Below are 25,777 nucleotides of genomic sequence, written 5' to 3' on the forward strand. Positions count from 1 at the left end.
CAAGAATTCTTTCCCTGGACAGTTATCTTATTTATTGTTAATACTTTAGTAGACACTGTGAATTATATAATATTTACAGTAATAAATAGTATTTCTCTGGTTAGCTCCTACACTTCCCTAAGCTCTAGATCTCTTCAAAATTTCTGAAAGTCCTCAGGAGGTATCTAATCCTTTCAGGGTGTACTGACTTTGGTGGCTTCCACTACCTTTCTTCAGCCACTAGGGCTTCCATTGCGAGTGCTGATGACCATGCCCAGGGCTTCTGTTCTGAAATGATTAATACTGCTTCTCACTATAGCTACTGATGAAATAGTTGACATCTACTCAAGAAAACTGTATTGTTTTCTTTCTTTCTTTGCGGCTTTTGTTGCCACATTCCATTGAAGCTGAGGGCTGCTGATGGCACTGCTACTGTCGGTGTTACTGTCTCTCTTTGATGTCTTATCATTTTCCCTGGGTCCTGTATCATTGCATTAATGCTCTTTTGTTAGAGTGGAGAAAATCCCTTTCCCTTCTTTGTACCACACATTCTCCCAATGTCTTAAATATATTTATAGTTTCCCTAAAACTAGCTCCTTCAATTTATGCTTATATCTTCTCTTTTTCTTGGACCTATATAGGAGTCCTTGAGGACCCCAGAAGGAGATAACTTTTTGGCTAATAATATGTTGTACTAAATTTTATACTCACAAAATAGCAAGGCCTGAAAAGAATCATTCACATAAAACTCATAATAGTGATTACACCTGACAAGAGAAAGAAATGGTATTGGAGTGGTTATCAAATGGGACTTTAACTTTTTCTATAATATTTGTTTTAGTAGAAAAGAAATTTTAAGAGAATGTGGTGAGAATAAAGATATTTACTATGTCATTCTTTGAAAAAAATTAAATTTAAATAAAATGTTACTTGTGAAGAAAAAAATTACATTTACCTTCTACTTTCTCTGCCCTCACTCCCAGCAACTGTGATTATGGGCATTGTTATTGCACTAGTGTTGTGATCGTAATTCTCTCTTTCCTCAGAATTAGTTCTTCTCAGGCACCTTCTCATACCATCATAGAAAAAATTCAGAGATGACCTGCTCTGACATTCCTCAGTAATGGTCTTGCTTGTCACAGTTCTGCTTATCTGAATTGTATGTAAAACAGCAGAACAACAGAAGCTCCAATGAGATCTGGGTGCAGAGGAGGAGGGTAGTTCTAAAGAAGTTTCCCTTGTGGTTTGTGAGACGGGTGAGTAGAGTAGACCCAAAAGTAGCCCAAACTGCAGGGACAAGGGACAGATAAAGAGGAAAATTCTTCATTGGCAATATCAGATGTAAGAGAAGTATATTTCCTGTTGCCTTATGTCTAGATCAACTCTTCCTGTGAAACAAACAATTGTAAAACATAGTGGATTAAAACAGTAATCATTTATTATGAATCACATATCTGTTGGTGGGGAGTAGTAGCTGGGTGGTAGATGATCTAAGCTGGGCCTGAGTAAGCCCCTCTGCCGATTTCTACTGGGCTTAGTCACCGTGCTATAGTTTCACCAATGTAGGTTTGGCCCAGTTGGGTCAGCTCTTCTCTGCATGTATCCCATCCTTTGTGTACCCGCAGACTAGCCAGAACATGTTACCATGTTTTATACTTCCGCAGAGATATAAGAGGGCAGGCTTGATTGAGCAAGCACTTTCTGAACACCTACTTATATCATATCTACTAACCTATTGCCCAAAGCATGTCATATGCCTAAGTCCAAAGTCAGGAGCAATAGGAGAGGTGTGGGTATTTTCTATGAAATGTGGAAAAGGACTTAGAGGCAAGACTCTAAAAAGGAGTTTTGCCTTTTTTTCGTAACTAAAGGATATTTGCAAGGCATCCATTCGAAAGACTGTGTGTAGAAGCTTTTAAGAGTATAGGTATATAATTTTATAATAATCAGGAAGGCCTTTTATCATTTGGAAATTACTAGAATATAGCCATCAATATCCGAAATACCTGAATATCTGAAATAAATCAGAGTACTATAATGGCTGTTTTCTTAAGATTCATAAATGATACAATAAATTATTGAAAGTATTTATTTGGAATAAAAAAAGAAAAATAGAAATCAAATTTATAAATATGCTATATTTATTTATATATTAATTTATGAATGTAAATTAACATAGAAATAGAAAAGTTTGATAATTAAGTCCACTTTACTTTTTTGTTTTTGCCTGTGCTTTTGCTGTCATATTTAGGAAACTATTGCCAAATCCAGGCCATGCAGATTTGAACATTTTCTTCGAAAACTTTCATAGTTGGAGCTCTGAAATTTAGATATTTGGTTCAATTTTGAGTAAATTTTAGTATATGATATAAAATAAGGGTCTAATTTCCTTGTATCTGAAATGAGTCTCTTGTTCACACCGTATAGTTCGATCATGTTTTTTTAATTCATTTAGCCAAATTCTGCCTTTCAGCTGTAGAGTTTAAACTATTTACAAAGTAGTTACTGATAAGGAGGGACTTGGTTCTACTGTTCAGCAGTTTTCTGTGCTTTGTGTTCTTCAGTTGCTTCATTATTACCCTGTTTTGTATCTAGTTGTTTTTTCTTTCTTTCTCTTTCTTTCTTTCTTTTTTTTAAAGATTTTATTTATTTATTTGACAGACAGAGATCACAAGTAGGCAGAGAGGCAGGCAGAGAGAGAGGGGGAAGCAGGCTCTCTGCTGAGCGTAGAGCCTGGTGCCGGGCTTGATCCCAGCACCCTGAAATCATGACCTGAGCCAAAGGCAGAGGCTTTAACCCATTGAGCCACCCAGGCATCTCTCTAGTTGTTTTTTCATTGAGTACTATTTTGATCCCCTTTGACCCCCATTTTTTAGTTATTTTCTTAATGTTTACTGGAGATTACAAGTAATATCCTTAATCTCTGTCCTTCTCTTCTTTTATTTTACTGTCTGGATTGCAATTTTTATACATGTATGCCTGTTAACATAATTTATAATTATTGTTTTATACATTTACCTTTTAAATCATGTAGGAAAAAAACGAATTACAAACTAAAAGTATAATAATACTGGCTTTATATTTACCTACATAGTGCTCTTTACCAGTGTCCTTTATTACTTCCTAAAACATATACTATACTCCCCTCCTCATATTTCAGTGCTTATAAATATGGTTTATAATGTGTTATATGATGTACGTCAAGGATTAGGATAATTTCTTTGTGTTTCTATAATTAAAATAATGCCTTGCAATGTAGTAGGTATTCAATAAATGTTGATTTTTTAAAATAAAAATGTTGATTTAATTAATGATTAAATGTAAACCTATTAACGTAATATTGCCATACTCTTGTTTTCTGTAAAATGAGATGAAGGACTAAGTGATTTCTGTAAATGACTCTTCCAAAACTGGAACAGTTCTTCAGATTACTGGACTACAAATTAGGATTTGATAGTTTGTTTGTTTTTTTAATGTTAATACTTAGTCTGTCATATGAAAATAAGTAGAAGTTATTTATATTGAAAACCTTAAATATTCTAGCTTTTGGAAATAAAGTAACCTATTTCTACATTGTTTTCTCTTTTGTTTCATTTGAATTCATATTTGAAGGTTAAGATCAGTGTCAGAGTTAGAAAAGTGATCTGAATGGGGGAAAGAGCAATGACATTAATTTTATGATACTAAAAGTTTTTTTTTTCTTAAATTTGAGACACAGATTATGGAAGTAAAAAATTAATACAGTTTAAAATACTGACTTAAGACTCTTATAGTCTCAATTGCAGAGTTTGGCTTTTAGAGAAGCAGGAAAATGTATGTTAGAGCCAAAAATATGACTTCTTTGGCTGTGACCAGGATTTCCTCTTCCCACCTTGGGGACTAGAAAGTAGAGGTAGGAAAATTTCATTTTGGAGCCAAGTGTGACTTGTTTAGTTCAAGTCATAATTTATTGCACACACCTCAGGGACCTGAAAATAAAGAAACCCACTATGAAATGTTGATAATGGGCCACTCTGAAGGGCAAGCATTAAGCTAACTTTCCCAGTGAGGATTTTTTTTCATTTCCACCTTTCCCAGATGCTTCTGATCATTCTATAAGGACATACTTAATCGTGTAATAGTTAAAAAGAAAACTTTCTGTGCACTAAACCATAGTATTTGAAAGAGAAGAAAATGAAGCAAGACCTTTATGTGATTAGATGTTGGTGAAAAAATATAACTAAAAGTTGTTTTCTTTTAATGCAATTAAGTCACAGTATAACAAGGCTCCCATTTAATGGATATCTAAAGCAAATCCTTTGACCAATTAGTATGATCTAATAACTACAAAAGCCTTCAACTTTATAATTCAGGCATATACATCTCAAATTGGCATGGTTATAATTTATGAAACATTATAAGGTACAATATTTAGATTTTAAAATTGCATCTTATTTATATTCCCTACCATAGTTTGGTAGTATATAGAAGTATTTTCTTTTCATGAGTGTTGTACCTTTACTCCCCTGTGGAAAATTCATAAAAATGACAAATAGCTAAAAATTTTTGTACTTTAAAGATGCTCAGGTGGTATGTTAGATTTTTATAACTGGTTTCATAAAATTTGATGATAATATTCAATAACAAGTGCTCTTAAAATGATTAAAATAACTTAAGATAATAAATTTTATTTTTTGTGTTAATTTTCTTTATTAATATAGTATAGAGGGTGATCTGGTTATCTTAGTATTGACGTACAATAACTACTATTTTTTTGTTGTTTAGGAAATTTCTCTTAGCTTTGAAGGTACTGAGCTATTTGAGTTTATTTAATCAATTTTGGAAAATTACATTCATGATTGAAAAATGCAAGCATGTTAAATTATGTTATTGACTTAAAACAGATACATATAAATTTATAGTCTTCTCATGCATTCTTGATGTTTTATAAATTTCAGGGAAGGGCTGTTATCTTTGCTTACCCCAGAAGATAACAACATTAATAAAATAGAATGCACATCAAACCACATTCAGCCAGTGTTTTTAAGTGTCAAAATATTATTAGATGATAGCCATATATGAATTCTTAAATCTGACATTTCTTTTTAAGGAGAATGATGTTGATTTTTCATTATTCTTATTTTTACAGCAGTGTGTATATTCATCAGTAGATAAATGAAGGCAGAATGTAGGGGCTATAGTATATCAAGACAAACTTGATTTCAGAAACCATTCTTAGTAATTTTAAGTAGACTTATATATTCCTTTTGTATCACTTTCATTATTGTGTTGATGATCTTGAGTATTGTAGCATTTATTCATTCATTCATTCATTCATTCATATAATAAGCTTTTACTAAGAGCCTAACTTGTACTAAATATAGTAGGTACAAAATTGAACATGATGCTATCTCTACACTACTGAAGTCTGTAATTTAGTAAAGGACCTTAATGTGTAACAGAATGTTTTGGTGAGATTGAATCTGGGTATTCAGATGCTTAGAGAAAGTGAAATTAAGCAACACTTTTCACCTGTCATCCAGATATCCATTTACTTTGATTTGCCTAAAATAGATGAAGGAGACATCTCTTACCTACAAAGAGATGGAAACATAAAAACATTTTATAAGGTGGATTGGCCTCATCAAAGGCCAGATTACAAGACTATTCAGATTTTTAAGACTATTCAGGATAATGAAACAACCATCTTTTGAATAAATGCCTCAAGGACCAAATACTTTAATAGACTGATGACACAGTGATCCACTACACAGGTTATAGTCCCTTGTGTCATGGAATTTACAGTTTAGCAAGGAAGAGTGACATAGAAGTAATAAACAGTTGTTTACAGTTGTGATAAAGGCTGTAAGAAAAAGTCACAAAACTATGAGAATGTATAACAGGATCCTGACCTGGTCTTTGGGGGTAAAGAAAGACTTTCTGAGGAAGTGCTATTTAAGCTGACATGGGAAAGAAGGCTAGGAGTTATATAGGTGAGCAGAATGGTTAAGAATATTCTCAACAGAGACCCCCTGGGGATAAAAATATATTATGTTTATAACAAACTAAAAAAAAAAAAGAATATTCTCAACAGAGAGAGTAGACTATGCTAAGACCCTAATGGTATGAAAGAAGATAAGCAGTTTCTAGGAATTGAAAGAAACTAAGTTAGAAAGTGAGTTGGAGAGAATGGCATGTGAATAGAGGCTGGGAGAGGTATTAAGGAGCCAAATCATTTAGGACCCTGTATGCCATTTTAAAGATTTGAGACTATTCTAAGCCAAAGGAAATTCTAAGCTATCCTGTGGGAAACCAGATCCGGGAATAGAGCCTGAGGTCAGAGTGTGGTTGAGTTCTAGTTATAGTGTAGCATCTGATACAGAAACCCACCTGGATCTAGCTCCGATAATAACATGTGGTTACCCAGGGGAAATGGCTGTATATATAAACTTAAGGGGCTGTAATACTAAACTCCCAACATTTAGGAGTCCAGCAACTTGCTATTGGAAGCACTTAGGCCAAAGCACAGATATGGAAGAAAAACCATGTCACCTCTGAAGGTCTAGAATGAGTTGTTACTTAAAACATTTTTTTTTCCTCCTCAGTACACTATTTTCCCCCAGCTTTTTAAACAAAGGATAGTTTGGCCAAAGTATTATTAAAGTAGGTTGTAAGTTTATCTTGAAATAATAAAATTAAAATCTAGTTTTAAATCTAATTATGCCATCTAGGTTGACAATTTGTAATTTGCCTTGAATAGTGAAAGCGGAGATAACCAAATCTTTGTTCTCATCCCTTCTGAGAAACAGACATAAAAACACTAAAATAAATGGCTGAGGTATTTTTAATTCTTAAATTTTAAAAAATTCCCATATTTTTTAAAGGAATGTTTTGGGATCAGGAGAGGAAACATTTAAAAATCACAAGATTTTAAGCAAGTTTCATGAACCTTTTTCCTTCTTTTTCTCCCAGTAGTCATGTCATTCTCTTTCCATGGTGGTGGGGGGGAGCCATGCCTAACTATGACTACAAATAAAACCTTTGGATATTTAATTACAAAAAAAAAAAAACTTTTGGTTTATGAAAATTTTTAAAATTATTTTCTTGCGTTCATCTTGTTTTAGGCAAAAATAAGAACTTTATTGACCTTTGTATTTTACTTTTGTTCCCATAGTAGATTCAAGGCTTTAAAAGTGAAATGATCACCCTGGGGATTCATAAGGTTGATTGACATATAACTTCTGTTGTCCCAGAGCATAATCAGGAGCACTACCTCAAGGGAGGTGGTGGAATTGATTTTTAACTTCTCTGAAAATAACTTTGTTTTTTTCTCCAGATAGAATTTTTTTAAAAAGATTTTATTTATTTGACAGAGAGAGATAACAAGTAGGCAGAGAGGCAGGCGGGTGGGGGCGGGGGTGTAGCGGGGGGAGCAGACTCCCTGCTGAGCAGAGAGCTGGATGTGGGGCTCGATCCCAGGACCCTGAGATCATGACCTGAGCTGAAGGCAGAGGCTTAACCCACTGAGCCACCCACGTGCCCCCAGAGTAGAATTTTTTTATAGTGAATTTTACCCTTTTTATTTATATTTACTTAGTCAAATCCCCTTAAAGTCTACAGGGTACAGATATGTAGGTGGGCCTCAGGTGAGTATGTAACTTGATATTTCTCCAGCTATAAAGCCTTAGGGTCTCAGATAACATAAACTGTAGTAGACAGCAATGTTTATTTAGTGTGTTTACATGTCAATCTTACCTATAATTCTTTTTTTTTTTTTTAAGATTTTATTTATTTACTTGACAGAGAGAGAGATCACAAGTAGGCAGACAGGCAGGCAGAGAGGGGGAAGCAGGCTCCCTGCTGAGCAGAGAGCCTGATGCAGGACTAGAGCCTGATGTGGGGCTCAATCCCAGGCCCCTCTGCATTTTTTAAAATTATTTTTTACCAAGTTGAAAAAATTGAAGAAAGCTTTTACAAAGGCATAATTTATACAAAATAGAGTACGTAGTTTATTATATTAACAGGTTCTTGGATTCTTCCCCACTCCCAGCCCCTGCTTCTTAGAGGCTGTGACTTTCACTTTTTTTTAAGCTATTTTATCTGGTATTTACTGCCATATTTATCTTTATTTAATCAATTTTAAATCTGTTTACTTCCTGTATGAGATAAAAATTTTAGCTCACTATACCTTTCCTTCTTTTTCTTCCTAATGTAGTTATATCACATTTCAAAAATTAAACCCATAATCAGTATTCAAATCATGATCAGGGTGCCTAGGTAGCTCAGTCAGTTAAGTGTTTGCCTTCAGCTCAGGTCATGATTCCAGAATCCTGGGATTGAGCCCCGAGTCTGGTTCCTGCTCAACGGGAAGACTCCTTCTCCCTCTCCCCCCAGGTCGTGCTCTCTGTCGCTATCTCTGTCTCTCTCTCTCTCTTTCTCTCTCTCTCAAAAGAATAAATAAAATCTTCAAAAAAAAAATTAAATCATGACTGTGAAAATATTGTTCACTGTGGTCAAATGATTTCCTTCCTTGCTTGAACTTTTAATCTTCCCATTAATAATGCCCTCTGCTCTATTTTCCTTTTTAAAAGATCCCCCCCTTTTTTAAAAAAAATCTATTTATTTATTTATTTCTTAGGAGAACATGGGGTGGGGACAGAGGGACAGAAGGAAAGGGAGAAGCAGACTTCCTGCTGAGCTGGGAAACCTTTGTGGGGCTCTATTCCAGGACCCTGGGATCAAGACCTGAGCCCAAGGCAGACACTTAACCAACCGAGCCACCAGGTACCCCTCCTTTTTAAAAGACCTATAATCTTCTGTCACCCTTCAGTGAATCTTTATAGCACCTCTCAATACAATTATCCTATCCACCTGTCAGATAATAGGTCAGTTCTTTTTTTTTTTTTTTAACCCCTGAAGACATTGCTTCTTGAGCCTCTTGACCTTCCACTTCAATCAGGACCAAGTTTTTCTTTAGCCCACTTAACTGTCAAAATTCTGAGATTTCCCTTTACTGTCATCCTAGGAATTTGATTTGCCTGTCTTCTGTGTTGGATCCCCAGTTTTCTGGGTCTCAAATCTTCTTCCTGTTTCTTGTTTACTGTTTCATCTTCATAGTACACATCCTCCAGCAGTTTACCTATACATTCATTTCCTGAACTTTTTTGGACTCCTCTTGGCCAAACTGGCTTAGCTCTGTGGGTACTTTGGTTTGAACTTTCACCTCTCTGCTTAGTCATAAACCATTTGTCCATCTGCTTTTCACATTCATGTATTGGGTTTTGAGGTTGCAAATTTCTCTTAGTTTAAATGAAGATGAAGATTGTGTTTTTCTTATTTGTCTTTTAAGTTTGGGGCAGGTTTTGAGAGGCAAGGAAAGAGGAAATGTCTTTTTTCCTTTCTGAAACTAGAAGTCTTCATAACTTTCTAAGATGAAGTATGAGATTTTAAAATGTTATGTTTCTATATGTCTTATTGCCACACTCACACATTCACATTTAAGAAGCTCTAAATCAAATATTCCTAACAAAAATATTGTAAAGATAGGAAGTAATAACTTTTAAATCAAGCATATACTTACTATTTAAAAGATAAATTTGGACATAATAAAAATATAGATGGAAAAAGTATCAGAATTCATTTATTGGGCTGTGGAGATAATAAATAGTTTTAAATATATTTCAGTATTTTTCAGTACTTATGTAATCTTTTTGTTATGTGCACACTTTCTCTTGACCATGTTTGTTTTTAAATGTCACAGTGTTTAATCATGTGAAATTTGAGACATGTGAAAATTGAGTCTGAGCCTTCTCTGACTGTGATTACTATCTATTTTCTATGCCTGCCATTGCCACCAAACTTTTATGCAACACTCCCAACCCCACCCCAAAGTGCTTAGTGTTGCATTTTCTAACATCCACAAGCCTCCTGCGTGAGAGATCTTGCCTTCTTCCAGAGTTATACGAGAGTATGTACAGGTCTCTGCCACTTGCTAAATGCAGTACTATTCATTCCCCTTAAAAAAGTCTCTTGAGGGGCGCCTGTGTCGCTCAGTTGGTTCAACGACTGCCCTCAGCTCAAGTTATGATCCTGGAGTCCCAGGAGCGAGTTCTACATCAGACTCCCTGTTCTTCAGTGAGTCTGCTTCTCCTTCTGACCTTCCCCCGCCTCTCATGCTGACTCTCTCCCTACCCTCCTCTCTCATTCTCACTCACAAATAAATAAATAAATAAATCTTTGAAAAAAGTCTCTTGATATTAGCTCATTCCTTTAAGAGCCTGGGATTCCAGTTATAGCCCCACATTGCTTTCTTGGTATGCAATATTTCATTGTGTTTACTGTTACTGCTAGAAGGGTTTATTTATAGTTATTCTGCTCTCCTATGTGACTTTAACAAGGGAAGCTCTGGATTATCAGATATGTGAATGAGATACTATTCAGACTAATAAAGAACCTGTCATGTACTCATTCTATAGATTACACCACTAACGTGTTTTATATAGTTCACATACAGCTAATGGGTTGCACAGTGATAAAAAAAATTATGAAGGATATTAAAAAGTGCTAATTTGTCAGAAAATTTAAGATCATTTGCAGAAATTATTTATCAAAAATTATGTGTCAAAACTGAATACTGTTCTTTGTCCTGCCAATGTATGTATTTTTATTGATATTAATGAAAAAAAGTAGCCATTCACAAACTGAAGAAGCTTACTTTATGTTACCTAAAACAATGTGCCTTTATATTGAATAGAATCAGTTAAGCGCCTTCATAGGAAGTTGATCCAGTTGTTAAAACCCTGATTTGAGGTGAACAGCCTAAGAGATTGCCTATATTGGCTAGATGGCCCGCATTGTCTCTGTCAGTCCTGTGGTTTTCATATGCATGAAACAATATAGTATGACAAAATGTAAAGCCCATCCAAACCTACTTTGGGTTTTAGAAACATGGGATAGGTAGTGACTCCAGCCCACTTACCTCTGCTATATGATACTTTACTGTTTTGTGCTAATTGTCACTTATTTCTTCAACATCTGTGTGAGGTAAGGTTGGCAGAAATTATTTTCTTCCACTTACAAAAGAAGAAACTGAGAAAGGAAACTAAATTGAGGGAGTCTTGGTGACTTGCCCAAGGTCAAACAACTAGTTAGTGTCAAAGCCTTGAATCCAAGCTGTGTACTTTTACCTCCCTCCGTCAAAACGTACTATAGCATGTGTGTATAGACACACACACATATATATAATTTATATTTATAAATATAAATCTTTATCTGGAGATGATAATTGAAGCATTTTCAGGTTTACCCAGATAATATTTTGTTATGGGTAGCCTAATTCAATTGCCATAAGGCTTACTATTCTTTTTAAAAAAATGTTTAACTTTGCCCTTTATAGAATAAGCATATTCGATTTAAGGTATCTAGCATGTCTTAAAGTAGTGTCTTTTTTTTCTTTTAATAGAAAAATATTAATTTCTGATTTTTTTCTGAACTCATTTTCTTATCTTGATAAATTATTTTCTTAAAAACTCCAAAGATCTAATATTCCATACTGACAGAATGTTTTTGCATTATTACCTAAAGCATTTATTTAGGATTTTATTTTTAAGATTTTATTTACTTAAGAGAGAGAGTGTGTATGAGCAGGGGGAGGGGCTGAAGAAAAGGGAGAAGCAGAATGCCTACTGAGCAGAGAGCCAATGTGGGGCTCCATCCCAGGATCCTGGGATAATGACCTGAGCCAAAGGCAGATGCTTAACAGACTGAGTCACCCAGGCACCCTCAGTATTATTTAAATGTTACTGAGTTATCAATAAACTATTCTGGATAGTAGCTAAATTATTATAACCAATTAAGGTTAAAATATGTTGAATATACTGAGAATAAGAAATGCCACGTTTGATGAAAATTTTTTTTTCTTATATTTGGAATTTCTAGGCTATTTTTTTTTTCAGCAATGACAATTTATAACAGAGTTCATTACAGATTTTCTCTGTAGGAAATATGTTACCCAAAGCAGCCTTAAAACATATATGAAATAAATTATGTTACTGTTACTATGTCTGTTACTATGTCCTGATTATTATTTCTGGTAGATTATTGTGGTCAGTTCCTAATGTAACAAGAAAAGTAAGTAATAATTGAAAACCATCTCCTGTGTGTGTGTGTGTGTGTTTTGTTTTAAACTTTAAAAGGGAGCCTGGCTTCTTAAGTCTTGGCAGAAACCCATTTTTCCCCATTTAAGAAAATATATATACTATATTTGGTTAACTTGGTGTTTAGAAATCTTGAAAATATGCCAGATGAAATAAAACCAGCTATATTCCTTTTATCTGGCTAAATTATTTTACATACAAGATCTTATGCTGAGTTTAGAACTTTAACCATTGGAATTTATATTGTGATACTCTGATAAAAGTGTTTATACTGTGATGATAAAGAACAGTAAATGTCTCTAATGTAGTCTCTGTCTTCCAGATTTGGCTTGCTGTAAATGTTTATGTTTTAGATTCTATACCTTGGTGAAAGATAAAACTATTCTTCTTGAGTGTTTGCTAGACAAATGTGCTTATTTTTCTGAAGCAAAGTTTTAAAATATTTTTAATAAATAAGTTTAGCTGAGTATATGTTCTTAGTCTTGTTTCAAAGCTTGAACTTCTGTTCTAAAGCTTACATATAAGGGGAAAATGTACATTTTGTCTACATTGATTGCTTTTAGAAAGGCATTTATTACTAAAATCATAACACAGATTTGTATGATTTGGGATAAATTCCCGTCTTTCGTATGAGGCAGTAAAATGAGGAGATACGTTTATAGTTCTAGCTCATATTTATCATACCACTTATTTCTTCAGAAGCTGCTTATAAAAGGCTACTTTTGTACAGGCTACTAATGGTCAACACTGTTGGGTTTGACTAAATTGAAGAAATAATCTAATATTCAAAACTGTGAGTTAAATTTCTTGTTGACATATAAGTATAATCCTTGTGGTTATTTTAATATATACTGTGCCCATTACTAGTGTACTACCTATACTGTCTCCAGTAAAACTGAGTTATTGAAGGACTTAAGGAACTTACTGTTTGATCTCAAGTATATTATAAAGTAATAGTAAAATCAGAATCCAAAACCATGTAACTTCTGCTTGAAAGCGATATGGGTATTTTTACATAATTCTGTTAAGTACCACCTCAGTCTTGATTTATCTATCTTTGGTGTTTAGGATCTCATCTTTCCTTATGTCAGGTTAGCTTTTGATGCAGAAGCATCAAATTTAGTTGTCTAGAAACTATGATATTAAGAGTGTTTTTTCATTTTGTGTGAACTTGAACTCATTATGAAAAAAAATGTTTTGTGGGGCACCTGGGTGGCTCAGTGGGTTAAAGCCTCTGCCTTAGGCTCCGGTCATGATCCCAGGGTCCTGGGTTGAGCCCCGCATTGTCGGGCTCTCTGCTTAGCAGGGAGCCTGTTTCTCTCTGCCTGCCTCTCTGCCTACTTGTGATCTCTGTCAAATAAATAAATAAAATCCTTAAAAAAAATGTTTTGTGAATCAGTGTAGCAACTGAACCAATGGGTTGCAAACACAAGCCGCTAAGAGTTAAACAGATTATTTAAATGAGTGAACTAGTTGAGGGTTGGCAAATAGCTCAAATTATTTTAAGCTACAGTAAGGAGGCCACAGAAAATACAACTTTGGGCCCTCAGTTTGCAACCTTTGATAAAATAGTTTGATTTCTCTCTGCTGTTCACACATCCCTCCAAAATTACACATACTCTAATTTATGGGGGTGGGGACCAAGTGGTTTGAACTCCTTCTAGAGTATACAATTAAATATGGCTTTCTATTTTGGGAAAGCCTTGTAAAATGTATTTGAAAAGTAATGTTAACTGGTCTACAAGATCATTTTTCCAAACCACACTTGAGCTTAGTTTATGGTGTTTACTTTCTGTCAAAACTCAGAAAAAACATTCACAGTTAACTTCCATAATATAAAACGTCTGTCTCATGAGGTACTAAAGAAAGATTGGTCAACAGGTATAATGTTGTTAGACTGTATTGCTAATGTGAATGTGGACATGACCTCCCAAATAGATCAAAGACTAATCTCTTTGACAGTTACAAGATGGCAGAGCTTGCCTTGGGCCTTTTGCTGCTGCACATTGAAACTGTTTGTTTGGAAAACATGCCTGAGGGATGAGAATGTGTTTATAAGGATGAGCAGGTAAAAGTAAAAGGTTGTCTTTTGACATTTCAACTAATCCCTTCCAGCCTTTGGTTTGCTTAACATTTAGGCTATTTGCTGGCAGGAGAAACTGGCTTTTTCACATATGCTTTATGTCATTTTAAATTGGGCATTGATTTTTGTGCCTGATAATCCCTCAGTGTATGATGAAATAGATTCTGATGTCATTAAAATGATGTATACTTTTATTCCTTCTTTTTCTAAACCCTTAGTTTTGCTTTACCTAACTAAATATGTTCCCCCAAGACAACTTTTACTTTTTATTAATTTTTAAAAGTTGGTTTCTTTATATAATAAAAAATATTTTAATGTTAACCGGTATGTATATTTACTTTTTAATTTTTTTTTCTTTTCATCTAAAAAAATTTTCCTGGGTAAAATACTGGCTCTATTTACAATTTACATTATAAAAAGTATTTGAGAATTTATAAGAAATTGAATTCATGTTGTCGTACATAAAAATTAGTTCGTTTTAATGAAAACTAAAAGACCCAGAAGAGATAATTTTGTTTATTTCATCTAATAGTTACTACATTATCTCTACTTCATTTATAACTAATAAATCCTAGAACAACTGTTACCGTAGGTGGAGTGATTATTTCAAAGTATTTGTCTGAAACAGGGTGTAGGGAAACTTGAAAACTCTTAAGCTGTTGTGACTGACAAAAGATAGATGCTACAGTTTGGTGGGGATTGGAGGGTATAGAATATAGGATATATTCTATAGAATACAGAGGGGAATATGGAGGATATAAAATATAGAAAAACAACTTACATTTTGAGAGATAGGTAGGAAATGTTTATTTTTCCCAGTGGATAGAATTTTTAAAGCATATTCTCTTTTAATCTCTACATATTATAATATTTATCTCCAAATTATGAGAAATTTTTACATGCTATTATCTAATATTTCCTATGATGCCATATTATTTATTGTATATATTTTTAAAGTATAGCCTTAAAGGAAAGTTTATTTTATTTGTATTCTAGTTATAAATTTAATACAAAAATTTGACAGATTATTTTGAGGGGATATAAAATGTAGTTTATTTCCTATCAACTTGAAAGTTACTTGTCAGGAGTGTACTCTTCTGATTTCTCATCTAATACTTGTTCTTTTATTTAAAAAGGTTCATAGTATTAAAAAGGTTCGTAGTATTATAGACTGTATTGAAGAGATTTTGAGTAGTTTTAAAACTTCTTAAAACTAATTTTTTAAACAAAAGCAAAAATAAACGTTTGGGACTTCATCAAAAGCTTCTGCACAGCAAAGGAAACAGTCAAACAAAGAGGCAACCCACGGAATGGGAGAAGATACTTGCAAATGACAGTACAGACCAAAAGGTTGATATCCAGGATCTATAATGAACTCCTCAAACTCAACACACATGAAACAGGCAAACATATCAAAAAATGGGCAGAAGATAGGAACAGACACTTCTCCAATGAAGACATACAAATGGCTATCAGACACATGAAAAACGTTCATCATCACTAGCCCTCAGGAGATTCAAATTAAAACCACATTGAGATATCAACTTACACCAGTTAGAATGGCCAAAATTAACAAAACAGGAAACAACATGTGTTGGAGAGGATGTGGAGAAAGGGGAACCCTCTTCCACTGTTGGTGGGAATGCAAGTTGGTGCAGCCTCTTTGGAGAACAGTGTGGAGATTCCTCAAGAAATTAAAAATAGAACTTCCCTTTGACCCTGCAATTGCACAGCTGGGTATTTACCCCAAAGATACAGATGTCGTGAAAAGAAGGGCCATCTGTACCCCAGTGTTTATAGCAGCAATGGCCACGGTCGCCAGACTGTGGAAAGAACCAAGATGCCCTTCAATGGACGAATGGATAAGGAAGATGTGGTCCATATACACGATGGAGTATTCTGCCTCCATCAGAAGGGATGAATACCCAACTTTTGTAGCAACATGGACGGGACTGGAAGAGATTATGCTGAGTGAAATAAGTCAAGCAGAGAGAGTCAACTATCATATGGTTTCACTTATTTGTGGAGCATAACAAATATCATGGAGGACAAGGGGTGTTAGAGAGGAGAAGGGAGTTGGGGTAAATTGGAAGGGGTGGTGAATCATGAGAGACTATGGACTCTGAAAAACAACTGAGGGGTTTGAAGTGGCGGGGGGGTGGGAGGTTGGGGTAACAGGTGGTGGGTATTATAGAGGGCACAGATTGCATGGAGCACTGGGTGTGGTGAAAAAATAATGAATACTGTTTTTCTGAAAATAAATAATTTTAAAAAACTAATTTTTAATTTATCTTGAATTCCAGGATTTTTCCAAGAAAGTAACACTTTATATCTTTGATCAGGCATATACTACAAAAAATATACTATTATATATAATATAAAATATACTTCCTCAGGAATAGTGCATAGGAGATCTTTAAAAGTTGACTAAATGAAAAGAGCAATGCCTACTCTTTTACATTAGATAACTGGTTCCTAGGTATTATAGTCAATTTCTGTGGGCTTCCAATACTAGCAGATTGTTATAGGTGGTTAAATTGTTGTTGTTGTATTTGAGCACCATTTTAAATTTTATTTTAATTAGATTTTCTTACCCATTCCATTTCTAATTAGGAAAAGTAAACCACAACAGAATTGACTTACCTAAGATCACTCATAGGAGATATGTAGTGTTTTGACTCTTGAGTTTTCACTCATGACCCCCAGATCAAGAGTCAGATGGATGCTCTACCAACCAAGCCAGCCAGGTGCCCCAGAAATGATCTAGAATTAAGCCAAGTTTATCTTCTTCCTTAAACATAATCCTTTTCTTGTTTTCTCTCGGTGGATTATTAGATTGCTTCTCTCTGGTGGCTGGAAATTTTGTCGAATCTTTTTTGACTTTTCTATCTTTGGTAAGCCCTATATCTACTTTGTTACTGGTGTTCTGTAGCTCCACAATGTGTTACAAACCTGGACCTCTTTTCCATTCCCTTTGCCTTTCCAGGTAAGGTTCTCATTACTTTTGCACCAAATTCATATCATGTCTTCATGTCTCAATTCTTCTTACTTCTATACACTGTAATCAAAGTAAATACTTTAAAACTTAAATTTACTTGATGGCCATTTGTACTCCTATTCTTTTGTTCCTTACAGAATCTTGCTAGGCAGAACATATTTTTAAGTCACCTTTTTTTTTTTAAGATTTTTTTTTTTTTAGAGAGAGCATGTGAACATGAGCAGGGGGAGGGACAGAGGGAAAGGGAGAGAGAGAATCTCAAACAGACTGCCCACTCTTGGAGCCCAACACAGGGCTCAGTCTCACTATCCTGAGATCATGACTTGAGTCAAAATCAGGAGTCAGGCACTTAAATGACTGAACCACCCAGGAGCCCCTAACTTATCTTTGTACTGCCTATCACAGATGCTTTGTACTAAGTGAAACTGTAAATATTAGTCTAAATTCAGTGTTTCTTTAAACTACCAGAAGCTTCTTTCTCCCATTATATCAATTTTTCCATTTTGTGTTTTATATATATATATATATATATATATATTTTTTTTTTTAAGATTTAATTATTTATTTGACAGAGATTACAAGTAGGCAGGGGGGGGGGGAAGCAGGCTCCCCGCTGAGCAGAGAGCCCGACGTGGGACTCAATCCCAGGACCCTGAGATCATGACCTGAGCTGAAGGCAGAGGCTTAACCCACTCAGCCATGCAGGCACCCCTAAGTGTTCTATTTTTGATGTTTCTCCAGCATTCTTTTTTATTTAGGTTCTGTTTTTGTTTTGTTTTTTAAGCTTTGTTGAGCCATAATTGACTCTATAACATTCTTGAAAACTGCCTAAAAATAACCCCTTTTGGGGTGCCTGGGTGGCTCATTTGGATGGCTGTCAAACTCTTGGATGCCCAGCACAGACCTGCTTAAGATTTTTTCTCTCTCTCCCTTTGTTCCTCCCATGCTCTTTCTCTCTCTTTCTCTCTCGCTCAAAAAACAAGCCAAAACAACATAAAAAAACAAAAAACAAAAAAAACAAAACCCAGCTCTGTTAATTGACTTAGTGTATAAAAATATAAAGTCATAATGTGTAATTTCCTTTTACTCAGAACTTGCATCTTTTTAGAGGAGAGCTTTTACAGGAAAAAGCTCATTATCTTACATATTTAAATAGGTCATTATGAATTGTGTATACCATACACTCTGACTTTGTATAAAAGTAGTCCACTTTCAGGATGATGTAAATTTAACAATTTTTATGAAGACCAGATGAAGGCTGGGTGTGGTATCTTTTGGTGTGATACTGCTTTTAATAGGAATGTAGTTTTATGTCCTCTAATTAACTGTGAGTCTCTTTGACAAGAGAGATAATTATACTATCAAGTTCAGTTGACTAGATAGCAGAATTTATTGTGATTTCTTTCGAGCAAAGAAGTTTAACACAGTTTCTGTGTGTTAGTACTTTGTGTTAGTACCTAAATAGAAAAATGAATGTAGATTCAGTCACTTGGAAAAGTAAAAGATTCTTGACGTTCTGTAATAATGGAGCCTTTGAGGCAGTAAATATTGTCTCAAATGCATTAGTACTGTTTAGCTCTGAACTTTAAGTTTGTTTAGATCATCACTGAGTGCTTTCATATGCTTTGATTCTTTCACACCTATGTTTTTGGTGTGCATGAAGTTATTTTGCTCTAGTTGATGTTTTTCATGGGTTCTGTGGATCTGTTTTAAGACTTAACAGTTCTTCCATCTTCTCCCTAATGCTGTTAAACCCATCCAATGGATTTTTATTTCAGTTACTGTATTTTTCAGGTGTAGAATTTACATTTGGGTCTTTTTTTTATAGTTTTTGCTTCCCTACTGAGATTCCCTAAAGTTTATGCATTAAACTATGTTTCCAAGTTATTTAAATATATCTGTAACAGCTACAAGAAAGTCTTGGCTAATTCTAACAGCAGAGCCCTTGCTAGATTGGTTTCTGTTGACTGTCTTTTCTTTTTTTTTTTCTTTAATTATGGATCACACTTTTTAGTAATTTTTATTGTGCACTAGATATTGTAGATGGTACATTACAGAGATTCTGGACTCCATTATTCTCTGAAAAAAATACTGATTTTTGTTTTTTGTAGGTAGTTCAGTTAGTAGCTGATCATCTTGAATTTGTATGAGCATGACTTGACAGTTTTTTAGGGGAGATATGGGAAAAGCTCAAAGAATATAGTCTTTGAAATTTCTCCCCTGTGGTTTGTGTCAGTATTTTGGTTTTAAGTCTTTTGGGGGGTTCTTTTAGAATTGGCATTGGTCTAAATTGTAGTCCTTTTTAAAAATTTGATACCTGGTTCTGTGTGGGTGTGATTTTCATTTACAAAATATATTTTGGTTTAATTTCCATGTCAAAACGTTTAAATATGTCTTTTAGTAATCCAATATTTATATCAGAATAAATTAATATAACATTTAATTAATCCACTTGATAGGTTGTTATTTGTCTTTAATGCAGAGATGCACTGAATATGCTTTTTTTTTTTTAAGATTTTATTTATTTATTTGGCAGACAGAGATCACAAGTAGGCAGAGAGGCAGGCAGAGAGAGACAGAGAAGCAGGCTCCCTGCCGAGCAGAGAGCCCTATGTGGAGCTCGATCCCAAGACCCTGGGATCACGACCTGAGCCGAAGGCAGAGGCTTTAACCCACTGAGCCACCCAGGTGCCCCCTTATACGTATTATTCTATTAGTATTTGTAGGAAAATATAAATACTTTCAGTAAATATTTGTCAGTATTCTGCAGATAAAAGCAATGGAATTATTAAATTTGCATTTCTTCATTTACTAGTAAAGTTAAGCATCTTTTCATGTGGGTTACTAGCCAGTTATCATTCATCTAGTTCTATAAAAGATACCTCTTGGATTTTGATGGGGGATTGCATTGAATCTGTAGATCACTTTGGGTAGTAAGGACATCTTAACAATGCTAATTATTCTAGTGCATAAGCACAGGATCTTTCCATTTATTTGTGTTTCTTCAATTTCTTTCACCAGGGCCTTACAGTTTTAAGTGTAAAGATCTTTTGTGTCTTTTGCTTAATTTATCCCAAAGTATTTTATTCGTTTTGATGCTATTGTAAATAAGACTGTTTTCCTAATTTCTTTTTTTCTTTTTATTTTTTGGGTAGTTTATTGTTAGTGTATGGAAATACAACTGATTTTTTATGTTGGTTTTATATCCTCCAACTCTGCTAAATTTGATTAGTGCTGACAGTGTTTTGGTAGAGTCTATAGGGTTTTCTACATATGCAAACAAAGATAGTTTTACTTCTTCCTTTCTGATTTGGATACCTTTTATTTCTTACATAATTGTTCTGGCTAGGACTTTTCAGTACTTTGTTGAATAGAAATGGTTAGAGTGGACACCTCTGTCCTGTTCCTGATACTAGAAGAAAAGTTTTCTGGGCGCCTGGGTGGCTCAGTGGGTTGGGCCGCTGCCTTCAGCTTAGGTCGTGATCTCGGGGTCCTGGGATCGAGTCCCGCATCGGGCTCTCTGCTCAGCGGGGAGCCTGCTTCCTCCTCTCTCTCTCTCTGCCTGCCTCTCTGCCTACTTGTAATCTCTCTCTGTCAAATAAATAAATAAAATCTTTAAAAAAAAAAAAAAAGCAAAAGAAAAGTTTTCAACTCTCCACCACTGAGTATGATATTAACTGTGGCCTTTATATATGGCCTTTATTATGTTGAGCTACATTCCTTTTATATTTGATTCCTTTTATATTTGATCATGAAAGGATGTTGAATCTTCTCAGATGCTTTTTTTGCATCTATTGAGATGATTATAAGGTTTTTATTCTCCCTTCTATTAGTGTGGTGTATATTTGTTGACTGTATAGTTAAACCAGTCTTGCATCCCACTTGTTCATGTGTTTCTCTTATTGTGCTGTTGAATTGTTTGCTGATATTTTGTTGAGGATTTTTGTAACAATGTTTATCATATAGGGGTATAGGCCTATAATTTTCTCTTATTGTAGCATCCTATTCTGGCTTTGGTATGTGAGTAGTGCTGACCTCTTAAAATGATTTTGGAAGTTTTCCCTTCTCTTCAGTATTTTGGAAGCATTTAAGAAGGAACATTGTTAATTCTATCTTGCATGCTCAATAGAATTAATCGGTGAAGGCAACCGGCCCTGGGATTGTTTTTGTTCAGATTTTTGATTGCTGCTTCATTTTTCTTGTTACAGATCTGTTCAGATTTTTTATCTCTTAATGATTTAAACTTCATAGGTTGTATATTTGTAGGAATTTACCCCGGCATATAATTGTTCACAGTGGTCTCTTATGATCCTCTGTATTTCTGTAGTATCAGATGTAATGTACTCTCATTTATCATTTTTTGACCCTTTCTTTTGCTTAGTTAGCAAAAAAAAATTATCAGTTTTATGTTTAAAAGAAAACATCTTAGTTTCAATGATTTTTTTCCATTGTTTTCTAGCCTTAATTATATTTTTGCTCTCATCTTAGTTTCCTTCCTTAAGCTTAGTTTAAGTTTAGTTTGTTCTTTTTCTAGTTTCTTAAAATGGAAAGCTATGTTGTTTATCTGAGATCTTTTGTTTTTTTCTTGTTATAGATGTTTATCACTATAAACTTTTCTTTTAGAACTGCTTTTGATGCATCTTATATTTTTGGTTTGTTGTGTTTCCCTTTTCATTTGTATCAAGATACTTTTTGGGGTGCCTGGGAGGCTCAGTGGGTTAAGCCTCTGCCTTCTGCTCAGGTCATGATCTCAGGGTCCTGGGATTGAGCCCCGCCTTGTTGGGCTGTCTGCTTCTCCCCTCCCCGCCCCCACCCGCCTGCCTCTCTGCCGGCTTGTGATCTCTGTCAAATAAATAAATAATATCTTAAAAAAAAAAGATACTTTTTGAGTTCTCTTCTGGTTTCTTCTGATCCATTGATTATTCAGTTGTGTTATTTATTTCCACATATTTGTGAATATTCCAGTTTTCCTTATGTTATTGATTTCTAATTTCATACCATTGTTGGAAAAGATGCATTATATGATTTCAATCTTCTTAAATTTCTTAAAACATATTTTGTGGCCAACATATAATCCATCCTGGAGAATATTGCATGTGCACTTGAGAAGAATGTGTATTCTGCTGGCGTAGATCTAAATCCAAATCATAACAATATTTACATTAAGTGTGAATGGTCTAAACACCCCAATTAAAAAACAGAGATTATCAGTCTGAATAAACATTAAAAAATAACCTCTGATGTATGTTTCAACATGAATGAATTCCAAAATCATTATGCTAAATGAAAAAGACAAATGATAACATACTGCGTAATAGCATTTACAAGGAATTCTAGAAAAGGCTAAACAGAGAGCAGATTATTGGTTGACAACATTAGCAGGAAAGGAGAGTCTGAAAAGGAAGAGAAAGGAGATTTAGTGGGTGCTGAAAATATATCATGGTTATGGTGGTGGTTACATGACAAAACATTTGTCAAGATTTATCTATATATACATTGAAAATGTGTGAATTTTATTCTATGTAAATTACTTCTCAATAAAACTTTTGACTTAATCAAACAGCTAATTAGTTGCATGGAGGAATTCAGGAAAAATAAGTATGAATAGACATGTTTTCTTTTTTCAAATTTTCACTTATTTTTTAAAGATTTAATTATTCGTCAGAGAAAGAGAGAGAGCAGAATCAGGGGGAGTGGCAGCAGAGGGAGAAACAGGCTCCCCACTGAGCAGGAAGACTATTGTGGGACTTGATCCCAGAATTCTGGGATCATGACCTGATCTGAAGGCAGACTCTTAATCAACTGAGCCACCCAGGCATCCCTGAATAGACATATTTTAAAGGAATAAAATTTAGTACTGAAAGAAATTTAGTACTAGAAAGAAATCTTTCTAACTTAATAAAGTGATGTTCAGAATATTAGGAGTTAATATGATTTTTTAAATGAGCCTTGATTTATTTACTATATTTTTAATATTTTTTAAATTATTAGGTTGAACTAAAGCGACAATACAATGATCAGCACTCAAAATTGAGAGGTCTTTTACCTGGTCGTCAGTGGTATGAAATTCAAGCATATAGGGCCTTAAACCAGGCCCTAGGTAGGTAAGTGAAATTTAACATAATATTACTGTAACATTATCTGTGGTCTGGGCTACAGAAAAGATAGTTTTGTTGCTCCTTAGAATAAATTTGATAGCATTTTCTTTTACTAGAACCTTAGGAACTGATATATTTTTAATGATAGCTGTCACAAGTGAAAGCTGAAAAAAATCAGTGGAATAAATGAAACCCTAAAACATCAAAATTTGCTAAAGTTCAAAGAAGATTTATGATTGATCAAGGAATGTCACACAGAAGAGGTACTTAGTAAATGTTTATAGAAGTTCACAACCAAACAGTAAAAATTTTATCCTGTGAACATCAAAAATTAGATAATGATTTTATTCATATAAAGCAAAGCATTCAAGAGAAGTTAAAAGAAACCATGCTTTTGGGGGCACCTGGGTGGCTCAGTTCGTTGAAGATCTGACTCTTGGTTTCAGCTCAGGTCATGAACTCAGGGTTGTGAGGTCAAGCCCTACTTAAGGCTCTGTGCTCAGTGAGAAGTCAGTTTGAGATTCTCCCCCACCATAGTCTCTCCCCCTATGCACACACTCTCTCTCTTACTCTCAAATAAATAAATAAATATTTTAAAAAATAAATTTTTTTGAAAAGTTTGAAAAGCTGAAGTATTAATGCCACTAATAATAACATTTAGTTATAATATTTATTTTCCTAAGGATTCTGGCCCATTAAGATTTGTCTTTTGTGGAATTAGTTATTGAATCACCATTTTTAAACATAATTTTCATGTTGTAGATCATAGCATTTAATTTATAAAACTTGAATCCTTAGACTTTTAATAATCTAATATTTTATATTCTCTATTCATGAAATTGTAATTAGTTAAGACCATGTAATAATTTTTTCCTGTGAGGCTGTAAGGTACTCATATAATCAAAATAAAAGAACACAGGTTAAGAATAAATTCATGAAAACATGACCATTTGACATATTTTCAATTCAGCCAGAAGACCCATACCTAACTGTAATCTGACCTAACCAAATCCAGAATTTAAATTTTTCTCATGTCTTTTTTACTCACATTAGCCTATTTACACATAAACATATTAGATCACATTTGAGTTCAGATTTACAGATAGCTAATGACATAGGACTACAACAGCTGGATTTAAGTCCCAGAACGCATCACCCACTCCCTTCCCCATCATTTAAAAATGATATTCTGCAGGTGTTTCCCTTCAAATTGAATGATTCTGTTCTATGGTTAATCTACTGATATGTTAAGCTGCTGCCCTTATCTGCCTAGAAATTTCATTGGTACTTGGCATCAAGTAGCACTATAAATTGTTCTTTTTTTAAAAAAAAGATTTTATTTATTTATTTATTTGACACAGAGAGAGAGATCACAAGTAGGCAGAGAGGCAGGCATAGAGAGAGAGGGAAGCAGGCTCCCTGCTGAGCGGAGAGCCAGACTCGGGACTCTATCCCAGGACCCTGAGATCATGACCCGAGCTGAAGGCAGAGGCTTAACCCACGGAGCCACCCAGGCACTTTATAAATTTTTCTTGAAGCATTTCACTGCTTACTTGGTGCCTCCCTATTGATGACCTATTTTGTGTTCTTGTTTTTTTATTTTAATATTCAGCAGATAGTTTCTAGGGGAGCCTGAATATTATTTAAAATTCTTAACTTTTAGTCACTGTACTTAATTTCAGGACAGAAAATATTCTTAAGATTTTATTTATTTATTTGACATAGAAAGAGAGAGAGAGCACAAGCAGGGGTAATGGCAGACAGAGGGAGAGCAAAAAGCAGGCTCCCCGCTGGACAGGGAGACCTGAGCAGGGAGCCCAATGTGGGAGTCAGTCCCGGGACCCTGGGATCATGACTTGAGCCAAAGGCAGACACTTACCCAACGAAGCCACCCAGGCATCCCAAAGCAAAAATATATTTATATCCTACTTTGTCATTTATAAACATTTTCTACATATATTAAACAGATTGTAAAAGATGGAATTACTTATCTAACAGCATGTAACTACTAAATGGGCCTTTTTATCTTGACCCCACGTACTTTCAAAACTTCAAGACCTGCTTTTTCATCATTAGACCCTACCATTATCCCCTAAAGCTCTCACTGTTAAACATGAAACATCTTACTGTTAAACATACCATATCCTTTTACTACTTTCTTGCTTTGGCATACAAGCTATCAGACAATTAATTTGGCAAGTTTACCAATCAAAACCTAGTTGAAGGTCATGTCCTTTATGAAGATTTCTTTTTCCTATTCCAACTACTTATTTACTCCTTAGGAGACCTATAGTAATTTATACATTCTCTCTCTTACACATATATCTCATTGTATTGTAATAACGTGTTTATATGTCTGTCTCCTTCCCTAAACATGTATTTTACATTCTCAGCAACCAATTATACCTCAGCTTGGGGCTTGGATGCTCAGTAAATACTTGTTGAATTCATGAAAAATGGTGGTGAGTTTGATGCCTTCACCACT

General features: G+C 34.5%; 1 protein-coding gene across 1 annotated transcript in view; it reads left to right on the plus strand.

Moving 5' to 3' along the window:
- Nucleotides 1-25,777, plus strand: part of BRIP1 (BRCA1 interacting helicase 1) — a 180,137-nt gene that overhangs the window by 129,941 nt on the left and 24,419 nt on the right. The window contains exon 17 of the mRNA XM_045070134.1: nucleotides 23,186-23,298. Within this exon, the coding sequence (XP_044926069.1) occupies nucleotides 23,186-23,298 (113 nt within the window). The remainder of the gene's footprint in view (nucleotides 1-23,185; nucleotides 23,299-25,777) is intronic.

Source organism: Mustela putorius, unplaced genomic scaffold, assembly GCF_011764305.1.
Source record: "Mustela putorius furo isolate JIRA1106 unplaced genomic scaffold, ASM1176430v1.1 tig00003962_pilon_pilon_pilon, whole genome shotgun sequence".
NCBI lineage: Eukaryota > Metazoa > Chordata > Mammalia > Carnivora > Mustelidae > Mustela > Mustela putorius.